Raw genomic sequence first — 14,547 nt, forward strand, 5'->3', positions numbered from 1 at the left:
CCCCGCAGGGTAGCTTTTTGCGTTTATATTACCCTTCCCAAGATGTTAAGGACCAGGAAAGCACTGTGTGGATTCCAAATCAAGAATATTTTACAGGTCTTACAAAATTCCTTTCAAGACATCGGTTCTGGGACAAATTTTTAAAGCTCATATTTGGTAAGATTGGCTAATTCCACTTTAACTTTCTCGTGTCACTCAGAAATATATGAAAACAGGAATGATGAGTTAGAAGTTGGCCAACTTCATTATGGGCAGGGAACACGTCTTCCTACTCAGCTTCCACACTGTTTTAAGTCCGGGGGCGGAGGCAGAGGAGGAGCCCCCAAAGGAGACCGAGAACGAGCGGCCGAGGTTAGTGAAGCCGAGGTTATATAACGTTTCCGGGAGAAGCGGGTGGTTGACAGTGTCAGAGGCAGCTGAGAGGTCAAGGAGAATTAGGATGGAGTAGAGGCCCTTGAATTTGTCAAGAAGGAGATCATCAGTGACCTGTAAGAGGGTGGTTTCTGTGGTGTGAAGGGGATGGAAGATTGGAGGGGGTCGAGCAGAAAATTGGAGGCGGCTAACTTGAGATAGCAGGTGTACACAACTCGCTCAAGGAGTTTGGAGAGGAGTGGTAGGAGGGAGATGGGGCAATAGCTAGAGGAAGCCGTGGAGTTAAAGGAGGGATTTTTTAGGATGAGGGGAGACGTGGACGTGTTTGAAAGCAGTGGGGAAGAAAACGCTGGAGAGCGAACAGTTGAAGGGGGTTAGGGAGGGAAGAAAAGTGGGAGCAAGTGTTTTGATGAAGTGTGAAAGGGAGGGGGTCAGATGTGCAGGTGGAGGGAGTGGAGTTAACTGAGGTGCAGAGAAGTGAAGTGACTTGTCCAAAGTGACACAACAGACAAGTGGTGGAGCCAGGACTAGAAGCCAGGTCCTCTGACTCCCAAGCCCATGCTCTTTCCACTATCCCATGCTCTTCTCCCTGCCATGACCCCATTCAGACCCAGGAAATTGAGTCTCTGGCTCAGCTGTTCCATTTTTGTTCCCCGCGCCTCCTGGTGCACGTTAATGTGACTTTAGGTAAGAAGATGGGAAGCAGCACAACCTAGCAGATAGTGCAAGGGTCTGGAAGTCAGAAGGACCTGGGTTCTAATCCTGTCCGCTGTGTGATCTTGGGCAAAATGTTTCATTTCCTTGGGCCTCAGTTACTTCATTTGTAAAATGGGGATTAAATCTGTGAGCCCCACGTGGGACATGGACTGTGTCCAACCTAATTTGCTTGTATCTACCCCAGTGCTTAGAACAGTGCTTGGCCCATTGTAAGTGCTTAACAAATGCCATAAAAAAGTTAATAATAATTGTAATATTGAAGTTATTTTTGTTACTCTCTTTTGAACATCTGTTGTGGGCTGTTAGGAAAGAACATGAGCCTGACAGCCAGGAGTTCTGTATTGTAATCCTGGCTCTTTCCCTTGCCGGCTGTGTGACCTTGGGCAGGCCACTTAACATTTCTGTGCCTCAGTTTCCTCATCTATAAAATGGGGTTGTAAATACCTGTTCTCCCTCCCTTGTAGACTGTAAACCCCATGTGGGACAGTGACTGTCGAATCTGATTATCCACTCCAGTGCTTATACAGTAGTTAACACATAGTGAGTGCTAAACAAATATTATCATTTTTATTAATAATAATAATCAAGTGTGTGTCCCACGCCTCCCCCCATCCCCCCCGGGAAGACAGCTTGGGAAGTGCCATCTGGAAAAGAAACTGCCAGGGCAGAAATGATTTCTTTATGCTCTCTAGGCTCTGTGAAGATTCCTGCCAAGTGGGAAGCCCCTTTCAAGTCTGGAGAAAAATACCCCTTGATCATCTTTTCTCATGGCCTTGGAGCCTTCAGGTAATGTATATACATCTGGGTTTATTTCATTCGCTTCCACAAACAACCCCAGCTAAAAGCTGAATGATCATCTCTAAGTAGAATTAGGGACTCTGTGTGGTGTTCCTGGCCTGCATTTCCAGTCGTGTTCTTCCCCAGCGGTTAGGCTCTCCAAATACTAATGATTTCACACTCGATGCTTTTAGGGCCCAGGGCATATTTCTTTACACGCAGGCCAAATATCTACTTCCTACCAGACTCTGCACTTACCCATAAAATGGCGAATAATGTCAAATCAAGTGAGTCCCTGTCTGCGATTCAGGTCTTGGGATTATTATGGTAGAGATTGTGGGGAGCAAGATTGAGATAAATATGCACAAAAAGAATGACACAGGGCTGCACGGGAGGATTTGGATGGGAGTGGAATGAGGAGGGGTCTTGGGGGCAGGAGACAGGGAAGTGGAGATCAGAGGGAGGGTATTTAAGGCACATGGTGGGTCTAGGGAGTAAGAAAAAGAAAGTCTTGAGCTGCAGTTGCTGATTTGTAGACCAAGTGGGCTGGCAAATTCCTCTATTAGGGGGAACTCAGCTCCAGAAGCCCAGCTCAGCTTCTAGTAGGGGGAACACCAGCTCCCACTTAAAGGGGAATCCACAAGTTCTGAACTGCGAGTCACTAAAGCATCTGTCCAGTGTGAATGGACAAGCAATTTGTTAGTTGTTATGGACTGTTAACACCTTGTTATCTCCTTAAGTAAGTCACTGATCTGCTTCTTGGGGGACTGGGGGTGGGGGGAGGCAGGGGGCGGGGTCCGGGTGTGCAGAGGTCTCCCAGGTGGGACCTGATTGCCCCAGCACTTAGTACCATGCTTGGCATAGAGTAAGTGCTTCACAAATACCACAATTGTTATTATTAAGGGAGGCAGACATTAGAATAAATTACAGATGGGGGAAGTAGCAGAATATAAGAAGACGGTGTGGAGCTGGGCATGGACCTAGGAGTCAGAGGAAGTGAGTTCTAATCCCGGCTCTGCCACGTGTCTGCTTTGTGACCTTGGACAAGTCACTTAACTTCTCTTTCTCTGTTACCTCATCTGTAAAATGGGGATCAAGACTGTGAGCCCCATGTGGGACGGGGACCGTGACCAACATGATTACCTTGTATCCACCCCAGCACTTAGTTCAGTACAGTATAGTAAGAGCTTAACGAATGTCATTATTATCATCGTCATTATTATCAAAGTGCATAAAAAGTAGACCTAAGTATATAAGGAGATGCAGAAGGGAGAGAGAAGAGGGAGGGGAAGTGAGGGTAGTCAGGGAAGGCTTCTTGGAAGAGATTTGACTTTAAGTAGGACTTTGAGTATGGGGTGAGGCGTGGGTCTTTACTCTCATTGGTGGTGCTATTGCTTAGCAAGGATGAAGTCCCTTTCTAAAGCACTTCAAAAATGAAAAGATATAACCGATCAACCGATATCGTTTGATGCCTTTTCCCCCACCCATGTGCCCGCAGGGCCTCAATGTCCTGAGCAAGCACCCCAGCTAAATAAATCCTTCCCTACCTCCACTGCACCTGGGCTGAGATCAAGCAATCAAGAATGCATGGATTTTGGAAGAAGTTTCCGATTTTCAAGGTGTTGAAGAGATTTTGGAGTAGATGACCAAAGAAACTGTTGAACGAGGGAAACAAGTTCATTTTAGAATTGAATGATGTGGGTGATAATGAGTTAATTTTCAATACGTTGGACAGATTCATTGTTCCACAAGGGACATGTCTAATTTTGATAATCCAGTGCTCCCTTGCAAGATGCCTGACTGATGAATCAATCATATTTATTGAGCTGCTGTCAGTATGTGCAGAGCACTGTACTAAACCCTTGGGGAGAGTACAGTACCACAGAATTAGCAGCCATGTTCCCTGCCCATAACAAATCTAGAGAAGTTATGGTTTCTCCAACAGTAGAATTTGGGGATTAAAAATGTTGCAGTCTTTTTTTAAGAAAGCAGATGAGCTGATAAGCAAAGTCCCTACTTGAGACAGGAGTTGCTTTATTAATTTTTTTTAATGGTATTTGTTAAGCACTTACTATGTGCCAGGTACTGTACTAAACACTGGGGTAGATACAAGCTAATCAGGTTGGACACAGTCCATGTCCCCCATGGGGCTCGCAGGCTTAATCTTCATTTTACAGATGAGATCATTGAAGCACAGAGAAGTGAAGTGACTTGCCCAGGGTCACACAGTAGGCAAGCGGCCGAGTCATGGTTGGAACCTAGATCCTTCTGACTCCCAGGCCTGTGCTCTATCCGTTGGGCAACACTGCCTTTTTATGAAGAAAGAGGCTGCTGTTAACCTAAATTGGACAGATTCTTCACTAAAGAAGCAGCGTGGTTCAGTGGAAAGAGCCCGGGCTTGGGAGTCAGGGGTCATGAGTTCGAATCCCAGCTCCGTCACTTGTCAGCTGTGTGACTGTGGGCAAGTCACTTAACTTCTCTGTGCCTCAGTTACCTCATCTGGAAAATGGGGATTAACTGTGAGCCTCACGTGGGACAACCCGATTACCCTGTATCTCCCCCAGCGCTTAGAACAGTGCTCTGCACATAGTAAGCGCTTAACAAATACCAACATTATGAAAGTAGAAAAACCCGCTACCACAATCGGCAGAACGAGCTTCTGCAGTCTCCAGGAGAGATTCAAGAATAATAGTAATAATGATGGTATTTATTAAGCATATACTATGTGCCAAGCACTACACTAAATCCTGGGGTAGACTGAAGATAATCAGGTCGAACCCAGTCCCTGTCTTACCTGGGGCTCACAGTCTAGGTAGGAGGGAAGCAGCATGGGGCGTGGAAAGATCACCAGTCTGGGAGTTATGGGGTTCTAATGCTGGCTTGGCTGCTTCCCTGCTGTGAGATTTTAAGCAGATCCCTTAACTTCTCTGTGCTTCAGTTCCCTCATCTGCACAATGAGGATTCAATACCTGTTCTCCCTCCTACATCTCTGAGCCCCATGTGAGACCTGGTTATGCTGTATCCACCCCAGTGCTTAGTACAGTGCTCGGCATATAGTACACACTTAACAAATACCACAATTGTTATTATCAGCAGGACGAATAGGAATCTAATCCCCATTTTGCAGATGAGGACACGGAGGCACAGATAAGTTAAGTGACCTGCCGGAGGTCACACAGCAGGCAAGCAACAGAGCTGGGATTCTTGACTCCCACACATGGAATCTTTCCACTAGGCCACATTGTTTCTCACAGTCGTCATTTATTTTAAATCGTGATGGTAGAGTTTGAATTATTAAATTAAACAATAGTTTGGTGATGTTTCTCAATAAAGTATTTTGCTGGTTCAAGGGTTCCAGGAAAGATTCTGACAAATCCGGTGTGAGGGTTTGGGAAGATATGTCCCATGGTACATCCACGTTTTCAAAGAAGATAACCGGTACCCCGTGGGGAAAATCTGGACTTAGCATCCTGGCTAAAGTCTCAGTGTTTATTCCCAAGTAGTGTTAGTAATGGTGTTTATTAAATGCTCTCGGTACAATATGCTGTACTAAGCAATAAAATACAAGTGGCGAAATGTAATTATTCTGTTGTTGGTCAGGGCTTAGACACTTGTTTGTGGGGTAACTTTGATTTAGTGATGTTTTTCTTTTAAGGACAATATATTCTGCTATTGGCATGGACCTGGCATCTCATGGATTTATAGTTGCTGCAGTGGAACACAGGTATGACAGTTGTGGATGAGGAAGGAAAGAAGCGGTGACTGCATTATACTGCCCGAGACAGTTTGTAATCAATCGTATTTGAGTGCTAACTGTATGCAGAGCATTGTCCTGAGTGCTTGGGAGAGTACAATATAACAGAGTTGACAGGTACTTTTCCTACCCACCATGAGCTTACAGTCTAAAGGGGGAACGTAATGAAAATTGAAATGGTGTGAGGGAGAAAGACAGGTTTTGGAGGGGAAAGAATCCTTAACTTGGAGAGAAATACGAGCTCGGTGGAGCAGAAGGGGAAGGAGGAGGTGGGAAGAGAAGGTGGGGAGAAAGAGATCGGACATCCATGGAGATATTTCTGAATTTCAGAGATGATTCTGCAGCAGCGACCTACTATTTCAATAAAACATTATCTAAGACGTGGCTGTACTACAAGAATCTCGAAGAGGGGGATAATGAATACTCATTACGTCATTCACAGGTATACTATTTTTAGTGAAAGCCGACTGTGATGCCTTGCTTCTCCTAGCTCCAAACTTCCAACCAACCTGCCTTCCCTCCAGGCTGAAGAGATTAGTATCTCACAGAGTAAAATTAAATAAAATTGATCCCTTTCAATACTTACCTCCCTTCCAGGCTCTGAGAGAGAGCTTTTAGAGGATATTCTCTGGTAACCAACGGGCACGAATTGAATCAGTGCTATTGAGGGCTGATATGTGCAGGTCACTGTACTAAGCACTTGAGAGTACAGTACAACAGTTGATAAACACATTCCCTGCCCACAAGAAGCTTACAGTCTGGCCTGGGTGACAAGCATTATATTAGGGAAGGAGTGTGGCCTAAGGGAAACAGCATCAACCTAGGAGTCAGAAGACCTGGTTCTAATCCTGACTCTGCCACCTGCTTGCTGTGTGTGAGTCCCTGGGTAAGTCATTTAACTTCTGTGCCTCAGTTTCCTCAACTGTAAAATGGGGATTCATTACCTGTTCTGCCTCCTACTTAGATTGTGAGCACCTTGTGAGAGAGGGACTGTGTCTAATCTGATTGATTTGTATCTACCCCAGCGCTTGACACTATAGTAAAGGCTTAAATACCATTAAAATAATCAAATACCATTGTTATTTGACTATTTACTATGTGCAGAGCACTGTCCTAAGTGCTTGGGAGCGTACAATACAACAGAGTAGGTAGATACGTTCCCTGCCCACAGTGAGCTTACAATCTAGAGTACTGATTTGTAAAATAAGTGCTGGGGGGTGAATACCGAGTCCTTAAAGGGTACAGAGGTAAGCAAACATGCTTATTTTTTTAACTTGATATGTCAGCTAGCACCACAAGCCCTCCTTCTTTTGGCCCACCCCCCTGGCTTGCTTTTTCTATTTTATTTATAATCTGTATCTGACTATCTAAATAAATCTGTGGACTGCGCAGTTTTTTGTTCTGATTCCTTCTGTTCAGTCCAGCACCGAAGATGTCTCTTTTCTTTCTTCATCAGCTATATTTACTCAACACCTGCTGTATAAAGAATGCTGTTAAGAAACATTCAGTACCAAAAAAAAAAGTCATGGTGCCTGTGAGTTTGTTGTGGGCAGGGAATGTGTCTATTTGTTGTTTTGTACTCTCCCAAGCGCTAAGTACAATACTTGTGCACAGTAAGTGCTCAATAAATAATGATTGAATGAATTAATGCCTTTAGGGCTTACTCTTAAAGGGAGAAAAGTAAAAGCAAGGTGGTCTAATGGAAAGAGCCCGGGCCTGGGAGTCAGAGGACCTGGGTTCTAACCCCAGCTCTGGCAACTCATCTGCTGTGGAACCTTGGGCAAGTCACTTAACTTCTGAGCCTCAGTTTCCTCATCTGTAAAATGGGGATTAAGACTGAACCCCATGAGGGACATGGACTGTGTCTAACCTGGTTATCTTGTATTGACACCTGCGCTTAGTGAAATGCCTGGCACATAGTAAGTACTTAATGCCATTAAAAAAGCCGGCTCAAATTGCAAACCTACAATGGGAAGAGGCATGAAAGTATAATCCTTTCATATGAAAAGGTGATTTTTCTTTTTTGTTGCCACCTCATCTAGGTTCTGCAAAGAGCAAATGAGTGCAGTAGTGCTCTTGATTTGCTTCTGGATATTAATAGTGGAAAATCAGTAAAGAATGAATTGGATTTGAAGTTTAATTTTGAGCACCTAAAGGTAAGTGAAGAAGATTTTTTTTTTAATATCATGTTCCCCTTCCTTACCCCAAAGCCACACTAACTCGAGGCAAAACTGACAGGATGAGGTAAGAGGGATGCCACACCCCGTACGCATTAGAAGTTTCTTGGAAGGCAGGCCTTCCAGTGCTTAGAACGGTGCTTGACACATAGTAAATGCTTAATACCTTTTTTTTTTTTAAAAAAAAAAAAGGTATTGCTGGAATCTGCAAAAAAAAAAGGTATTGCTGGAATCTGCAAGAGAACTGCCCTGCAGTCTAAAAACCCAAAGGAGTTAACTTCCCACAGTGGACAAGGGGCAACAGCATAATTTGAGACTTGTCAAAAGAGTTTGAGAGTCACTAGCGTTTTGTACGTGTCCCAAACAGCAGTGAAGCCAATGGGGAAAACTTGCTGGAGATTGCTTCCTTGTGCGGGCCTCCCGCCGGGCCCAGAAGCTTATCCAGTTTTGTTTTTTTTCCACCTACCCTCAGCCCCGTTGTTCATCACTGGATGAAATATTGATGGAGGGGACAGTGCATTAAGCTTCACGTCAGGTGTCAGAACTCACTTCTGCTTGAAGTGATACAAGGTTGGGCCTCCCTTCCGTCGTATTTATTGAGTGCTTACTCTGGGCAAAGCATGAACTAAGCACTTGGGGAAAGTACAGTATATAACAAAGACACATTCCCTGCCCACAGTTCAGCAGGTTTACTGGAAATAGTCTCATTTCCTCCCTCTCACCTCCATTTCTACAGTATACCTGGGCAAGATGCCATTAAATCAGGTGGCAGCAATGGAGGGGAATCTAACCCATGCCCTGACCCCTGCAATAAGAACACAGCTGCAGCCTTTGAACGAGTGTTCAGGACTGTTGAGGGGCTTTTTTTTTATGGGGCTGGGGGTCACTTCCTCCTGTTCATTCCCCAGCTCTTCAGCAGAACTCCAGTAAAGGGCTGAAGGTGTGGGACACGTATGGGATCGGGGTGAGGCCAACAATGTAGCTCAACAGGAAAGAGATTGAGAACAAAATTTCTGAGGCTCCTAGAGGAGCAGAATTCATTTGTCTGACAGGAAACTCCAATCAACCTCAGTGATTGACACAGCATAAGCACTTGATATATCACTGTTATTATTAATTCTCCAGGCCCATTGCCAGTAACATCTAAGATAGGATGGTGGGTTGGGGGATTGGAAACTCTTTTCTCCTATATATGCTCTCCAGGCAAGGGAAATTTAGCTTTTATGGGTAGGTATGACTTCCTAAATGAATTCAAAGTTGGGACATGTTTCACTCTAAATCCCTAATTGGGGAAGGATTGAATTAGAACTCTGTCCACTAAACAGATGAGACTATTGAAGTGCCTCATAGTGGCTTGCTCTGTCCACTACAGAGCTCCTCCTTATAATCTAATGCTTAGCATAGGGCTTGCCGTGGGTCGGGAAGGGGTCCACACAGAAAGATGTCCCTCCCCAAGTCTTGCTCTCCTGGAGAAGCATCATAGCCTAGTAGAAAGAGCATAGGAGGCAGAGGACCTGGGTTCTAATCCCAGCTCCGCCTTCACCTGCTCTGTGATCTTGGGCAAGACGATTAACTTCTCTGGGTCTCAGTTTCTTCATCTGTAAAAAAGGGGATTCAATACCTGTTCTCCCTTCTACTTAGACTGAGCCCTGTGTGGGACAGGAACTGTATCTGAACTTATTGTCCTGTATCAATCCCAGTGGTTAGTACAGTGCTTGGCACATACTGAGCACTTAATGCAATTATTATCATCATACACAACTTGGGGGACATGCATTCGTGTTGATAATCCACTGATGATCCAATAGGATGATCTCGAATCAACCCCCTCGCCTAGCACACAGTAAGCCCTTAACAAGTACCATTACCGTCAGCAAACAAGAAGGAAAATCCTGTAAAGAAAACAAACTTTTTCTCAAACTAAGATTAGATGAGACTCTCTGATTTTTTTTTTTTATTACTGAACTTTCAGCTATAAAGACCAAAAGTAGAAGAACAGAGAGAAAGGGAAGAAAGTAGAAGAATTGAGGAATTAAAACCTGCATCCCTGTAGACTGTAATCTCTCTGCGGGCAGGGATCGTGTCCACCAACTCTTAATATACTGCAGTTTCCCAAGAGCTTAGTGCAGTGCTCTGCATTCATATGCCCTTGCTATACTCTTGATTGATGAAAGAATTAAATTTTCCTGAGTTATTCGGCTGTATAGAAATTGTCCTGTAGCTCCTCCCACTGGCTGAATGAAATAAAGAAAAGTGTATAATAGGTGAGCTTGATCCGCAAATGCTAAAATCAAAGCAAGAATCTTGCGTTTCACAACAGATTAAACATTCAGGGGAAGGGACATTTGAACATATGCAACAATGTGGTTGCATTCTTTAAAAATATTGAAAATTATTAACAAAATTATTATTTCGGAGAGAATAGGGAAGTGGCATGGCCTAGAGGAAAGGGCAGAGAGGCCTATGAGTCTGAGGACATGGGTTGGGTTCTAATCATGACCCTGCCACTTGTCTGCTGTGTGATCTTGGGCAAGTCACTTAACTTCTCTGAGCCTCAATAACCTCATATATAAAATGGGGATTAAATCCTTCTCCCCCCTACTTCGACTGTGAGCACCGTATGAAGCGGGGACTGTGTCCAACCTAGTTATCCTGTATCTACCCCAGCGCTTAGTATAGCGTGTGCTTAACAAGTACCATTAAATACAGAAGGAAAAGGTAAATACAACTATAGCAATCTGTTGTGTTCAACCTGGTGTTCAATCTAGCGCTGCTTAGGACAGCCTCCGTCGGTACTGTTTGAATGCTTACTGTGTGCAGAGTGCTCTACTAAGCACTTGGGAGAGTACTGTATCCAGCGTTTAGTACAGTGCCTGGAATATAGTAAGCGCTTCACAAAGTACCATAATTTATAACTGATTCGGTAGACATATCTCTGCCAACAAGAAACTTAGAGTCTGCAGCTTCTTCCCAACAGTCTTACGGTTCTGAAAGGTTTCTAAAGTCCCCCTGCCCCTGGAAGAAGTAGAGTCTGTTTTCTTGCAGTGTTGGGAAGTGATGGGCAAACAGCCTCCCCTGGGAAAACTAGGGCTCTTGATCACAGGGGTCACCAGGTCCTGACTTTGTGGGTGGGCTTCCTTGGGGGCAGACGCAGTGGTCGCAGGTCAGCAGGGAGAAAGGCGTTTGAGGAAGAGTTACAGAAATCCCTCCAGGGAGCATGCTCACATGCCCCCACTCAAGCGATCTCACAGCCATAGGCTCCAAGAGACTCTGCCACTTGTCTGCTCTGTGACCTCGAACGAGTCATTTCACTTCCGTGGGCCTCAGTTACCTCATCTGTAAAATGGGATTAAGACTGTGAGCCCCATGTGGAACACTGATCGTGTTCAACCTGATTAGCTTGTATCTACCCCAGTGCTTAGAATAGTACTTGACACATAGGAAGCGCTTAACGAATACCATCACTATTATTAAAGGAAGAGACTGGTCCAAGGAGAAGCACTGGGATGGAAGCCTATAGGGTGAAAGGCGGGATGATTAAAGGAAGGCTGTTTCCAAGGGTCAGAAGCGGCAGGGTCAGGGTGATTTAGAGCAGGCCGGCCAGACACGGCAATTAGAATGGCCCATCTCTCGCATTCTCGACACGGGGAAGCTAAATGCGGGGTGACCCCTCTTGTCTGGAAAGTGAGCCAGCATCTGCAATCTACGAGCGGGCCTCGAGTGACATTTCTGCCGTCTTCTAAACTAAACTGTGCTGTAAAGATCTAAATGTCTTCTGTTCCATCCAGAATGCTACTGACCCCAGTCAAGTGGCAATAATAGGACATTCCTTTGGGGGAGCTACAGTCATTCAGACCCTTAGCCAAGACAAGAGATTCAGGTAAGAGTAAAGTAAAAAAAATCACCGTTGAACCCTTTCTGGTGCCAGGTTTAGAGGCTTGCTTGGTTTTAGAGAGTCATAAGATGGAAGAAATGGCTACATCTAGTTTATTTCCTTTCCTCCACACAGCCTGCTCGCTGAACACTGCTCAACTTTACTGGGTAGACTTCTTCCCTTTCCAACCCAGCCAACCTTTCAACCGGTGTTCTGTCATGCCTACCGCAGTAGAAACAAGTTTTTCATGTTCAAAGTGATTGCTGGAGGTGAAGTTCATGATTTCTGTCCTTGTCTTCCACACCCCATTGCCCATGTGTTCTAGTCATATAACTCCCTCCCCAAACTCCCTTTCCCCCCACCTCCTCCAACTCTCTCCTCTATTTTGGTAAAATTGAAACTATCAGGCTGATCTCCCTAAAAAAAATCTCCCCTTCTCTACAACTCATCCATCTTTCCCAGCAGTATCTCAAGATCTCCCGTCACCTCTCAATCTATCCCCTCACTTTTGCACCTTATCGAAGCACACTTCCCTTCTTCCTTCCCGACCGTTATCTTTAATCATTCATTATCCAATGGCTTCTTCCCCACTGCTTTCAAACATGTTCCTATCCCCTTCCCCTAAAACAACAAAAGCTCGATCCTATGGTCCCCTCCATTTACCACCCTCCAAACACCCTCCATTCCTCTCCAGACACCTTGAGCAAGTTGTGTACCTCCACTGCCTCCACTTCCTCTCCTTCGAATCTCTTCTTGGCACCTTCCGGTCTGATCTCCACTCCCTTTTCTCCACAGAAACTGCCTTCTCTGAGGCCACCCATGACCACCTTTCTTGCCAAATCTGATGACTTCTACTCCATCTTAATCCTCCTCAATCTCTCAGCTGCCTTCAACACTATGAATCACTCCCCTTCTGTTTAAAACGTTATCAAACCTTGGCTTCACTGACACTGTCCTCTCCTGGGTCTCCTCCTGTCTCTCCGACCACTCCTCCTCAGTCTCTTTCGTAGACTCCTCTTCTGCCTCCCACCCTCTACATGTCGGAGTCCCTCGAGACTCAGTTCTGGGTCCCCTTTTATTCTCCATCAACACCCACTCCCTTGGAGAACTCATTCACTCCCGTAGCTTCAACTACCAGATATCTCTACAAGGGTGATTCCCAATCTACCTCTTCAGCTCTGACCCCTCCCTTCCCAAGTCTTGCATTTCCAGCTGCCTTCAGGACATTTCTATCTGGATGCCCCACCCCCACTTAAGCTAAAAGTGTCCAAAATAGAGCTCCTCACCTTCCCTCCCAAACCCTGTCCTTCCCCATCTCTCATCACTCTCTGTCCTGGAACTCCCTCCCCTTCTGTATGACAGACCACCACTCTGCCCATCTTCAAAATCTTAATAAAATCATATCTCTTCCAGAAGGCCTTTCCCCATTAAGGTCTTTTCCTCTACTCCCTCTCCCTTTTGCATTGCCTATGGACTTGGATCTGTACCATTTAAGTACTTGTTTTTCACCCCACCCTCAACCCCACAGCACTTGCGTACATATCTGTATTTATATCAATGTCTGTCCCTCTAGACTATAAGCTCCTTGTGGGCAGGAACCCTGTCTACCAGCTCTGTTGTATTCCCAAGCACTCAGTACAGGGCTCTGCACACAGTAAGCACTTAGATACCCACTGATTGATTCCATCTGACCCCTTTAAACCGAGTTACTCTTTCAACATGTCGATCTCCTCTTTCTGGATTGGCCTATTTACAGTTAATAGTAAATGCTTAATGAGTACCGCTGTTATTATTATGTGCCAAGCACTGTCCCAAGTACTAGAGTATATAAGATACTCAGGTCAGGTATTTCCTGTCCCAGATGGGGCTTAGAGTCAGTCTGTCGTATTTATTGAGCGCTTATGTGTTCAGCGCACTGTACCAAGCACTTGGGAGAGTACAGTATAGCAGACACATTCTTTGCTCACAACGAGTTTACGGTCTAGAGCTCAAAATCTAAGTAGGAGGGAAAAAGGGTATTAAATTCCAGTTTTCCAGATGAGGAAACTGAGGCATAGAGAAATTAAGTGACTTCCCCATAGTCGGGCAGCAGAGTCAGAACGGGTCCTCTGACTCCTAGGCCCACGATGCTCTTGCCACTAGGCCACGATGAAGCTTAGTAATCCATTAAAGGAAATGTCATGTTACAGATATGACTTATTCTTCCAAATCGTTGCATCTCTTAATCTGCTGCTTCACCTCCACCCCGATGTCCCTACACATTTCTAGGTGTGGAATTGCCCTAGATGCCTGGATGTTACCCTTAAATGATCAAGTCAATTCCAGAGTTCCTCAGCCACTCCTGTTCATCAATTCTGAGAAATTCCAGTATCTTAAAAATATCCAAAAAATGAGAGCTCTTTACCAACCTGGTACAGAAAGAAAAATGATCACAATCAAGTAAGTATAGATTAAAGTTATTCTGACCGCAAAATGAGGTCACCGCGGTATTTAAAAATTCATCATTTTTCAGGGGCTCCGTCCATCAGAACTTTCCAGATTTTACCTTGTGACTGGTGACAGGATTGGAAGGTGGCTCTTGCTGAAAGGAGATATAAATTCGAGTCTGGCCCTTGACCTCAGCAATAAGGCATCTTTAGCTTTCTTGCAAAAACACCTAGGTAAGAAACCACTGGATCCTAAATAAAATGAACCATATATGTGTGTGTATGTATATATGTGAGTATATATACACATATATAACTAGAGTTAACTATTTGGCTTTATTGCTTCCTGGGAGATGTTTAAAGGCTGAGGTACTGCATTATTCAATAAATCAGCCCAGGCCAATTGTGGGATTATCATATTCGATACTGTAGTGTTTGCTGCAGAGTGAC

The 14,547-nt window shown here is 44.8% G+C and overlaps 1 protein-coding gene across 1 annotated transcript in view; it reads left to right on the forward strand.

Moving 5' to 3' along the window:
* PLA2G7 (phospholipase A2 group VII) overlaps nucleotides 1-14,547 on the forward strand; it is a 33,192-nt gene that overhangs the window by 17,023 nt on the left and 1,622 nt on the right. The window contains 9 exon segments of the mRNA XM_029072099.2: nucleotides 9-156; nucleotides 1,782-1,875; nucleotides 5,522-5,590; nucleotides 5,951-6,062; nucleotides 7,663-7,776; nucleotides 11,586-11,677; nucleotides 13,940-14,110; nucleotides 14,184-14,215; nucleotides 14,218-14,331. Coding sequence (XP_028927932.1) covers nucleotides 9-156; nucleotides 1,782-1,875; nucleotides 5,522-5,590; nucleotides 5,951-6,062; nucleotides 7,663-7,776; nucleotides 11,586-11,677; nucleotides 13,940-14,110; nucleotides 14,184-14,215; nucleotides 14,218-14,331 — 946 coding nt within the window.

The sequence above is a fragment of the Ornithorhynchus anatinus genome, chromosome 9 (genome assembly GCF_004115215.2).
Source record: "Ornithorhynchus anatinus isolate Pmale09 chromosome 9, mOrnAna1.pri.v4, whole genome shotgun sequence".
In the NCBI taxonomy this organism is placed as follows: Eukaryota; Metazoa; Chordata; class Mammalia; order Monotremata; family Ornithorhynchidae; genus Ornithorhynchus; species Ornithorhynchus anatinus.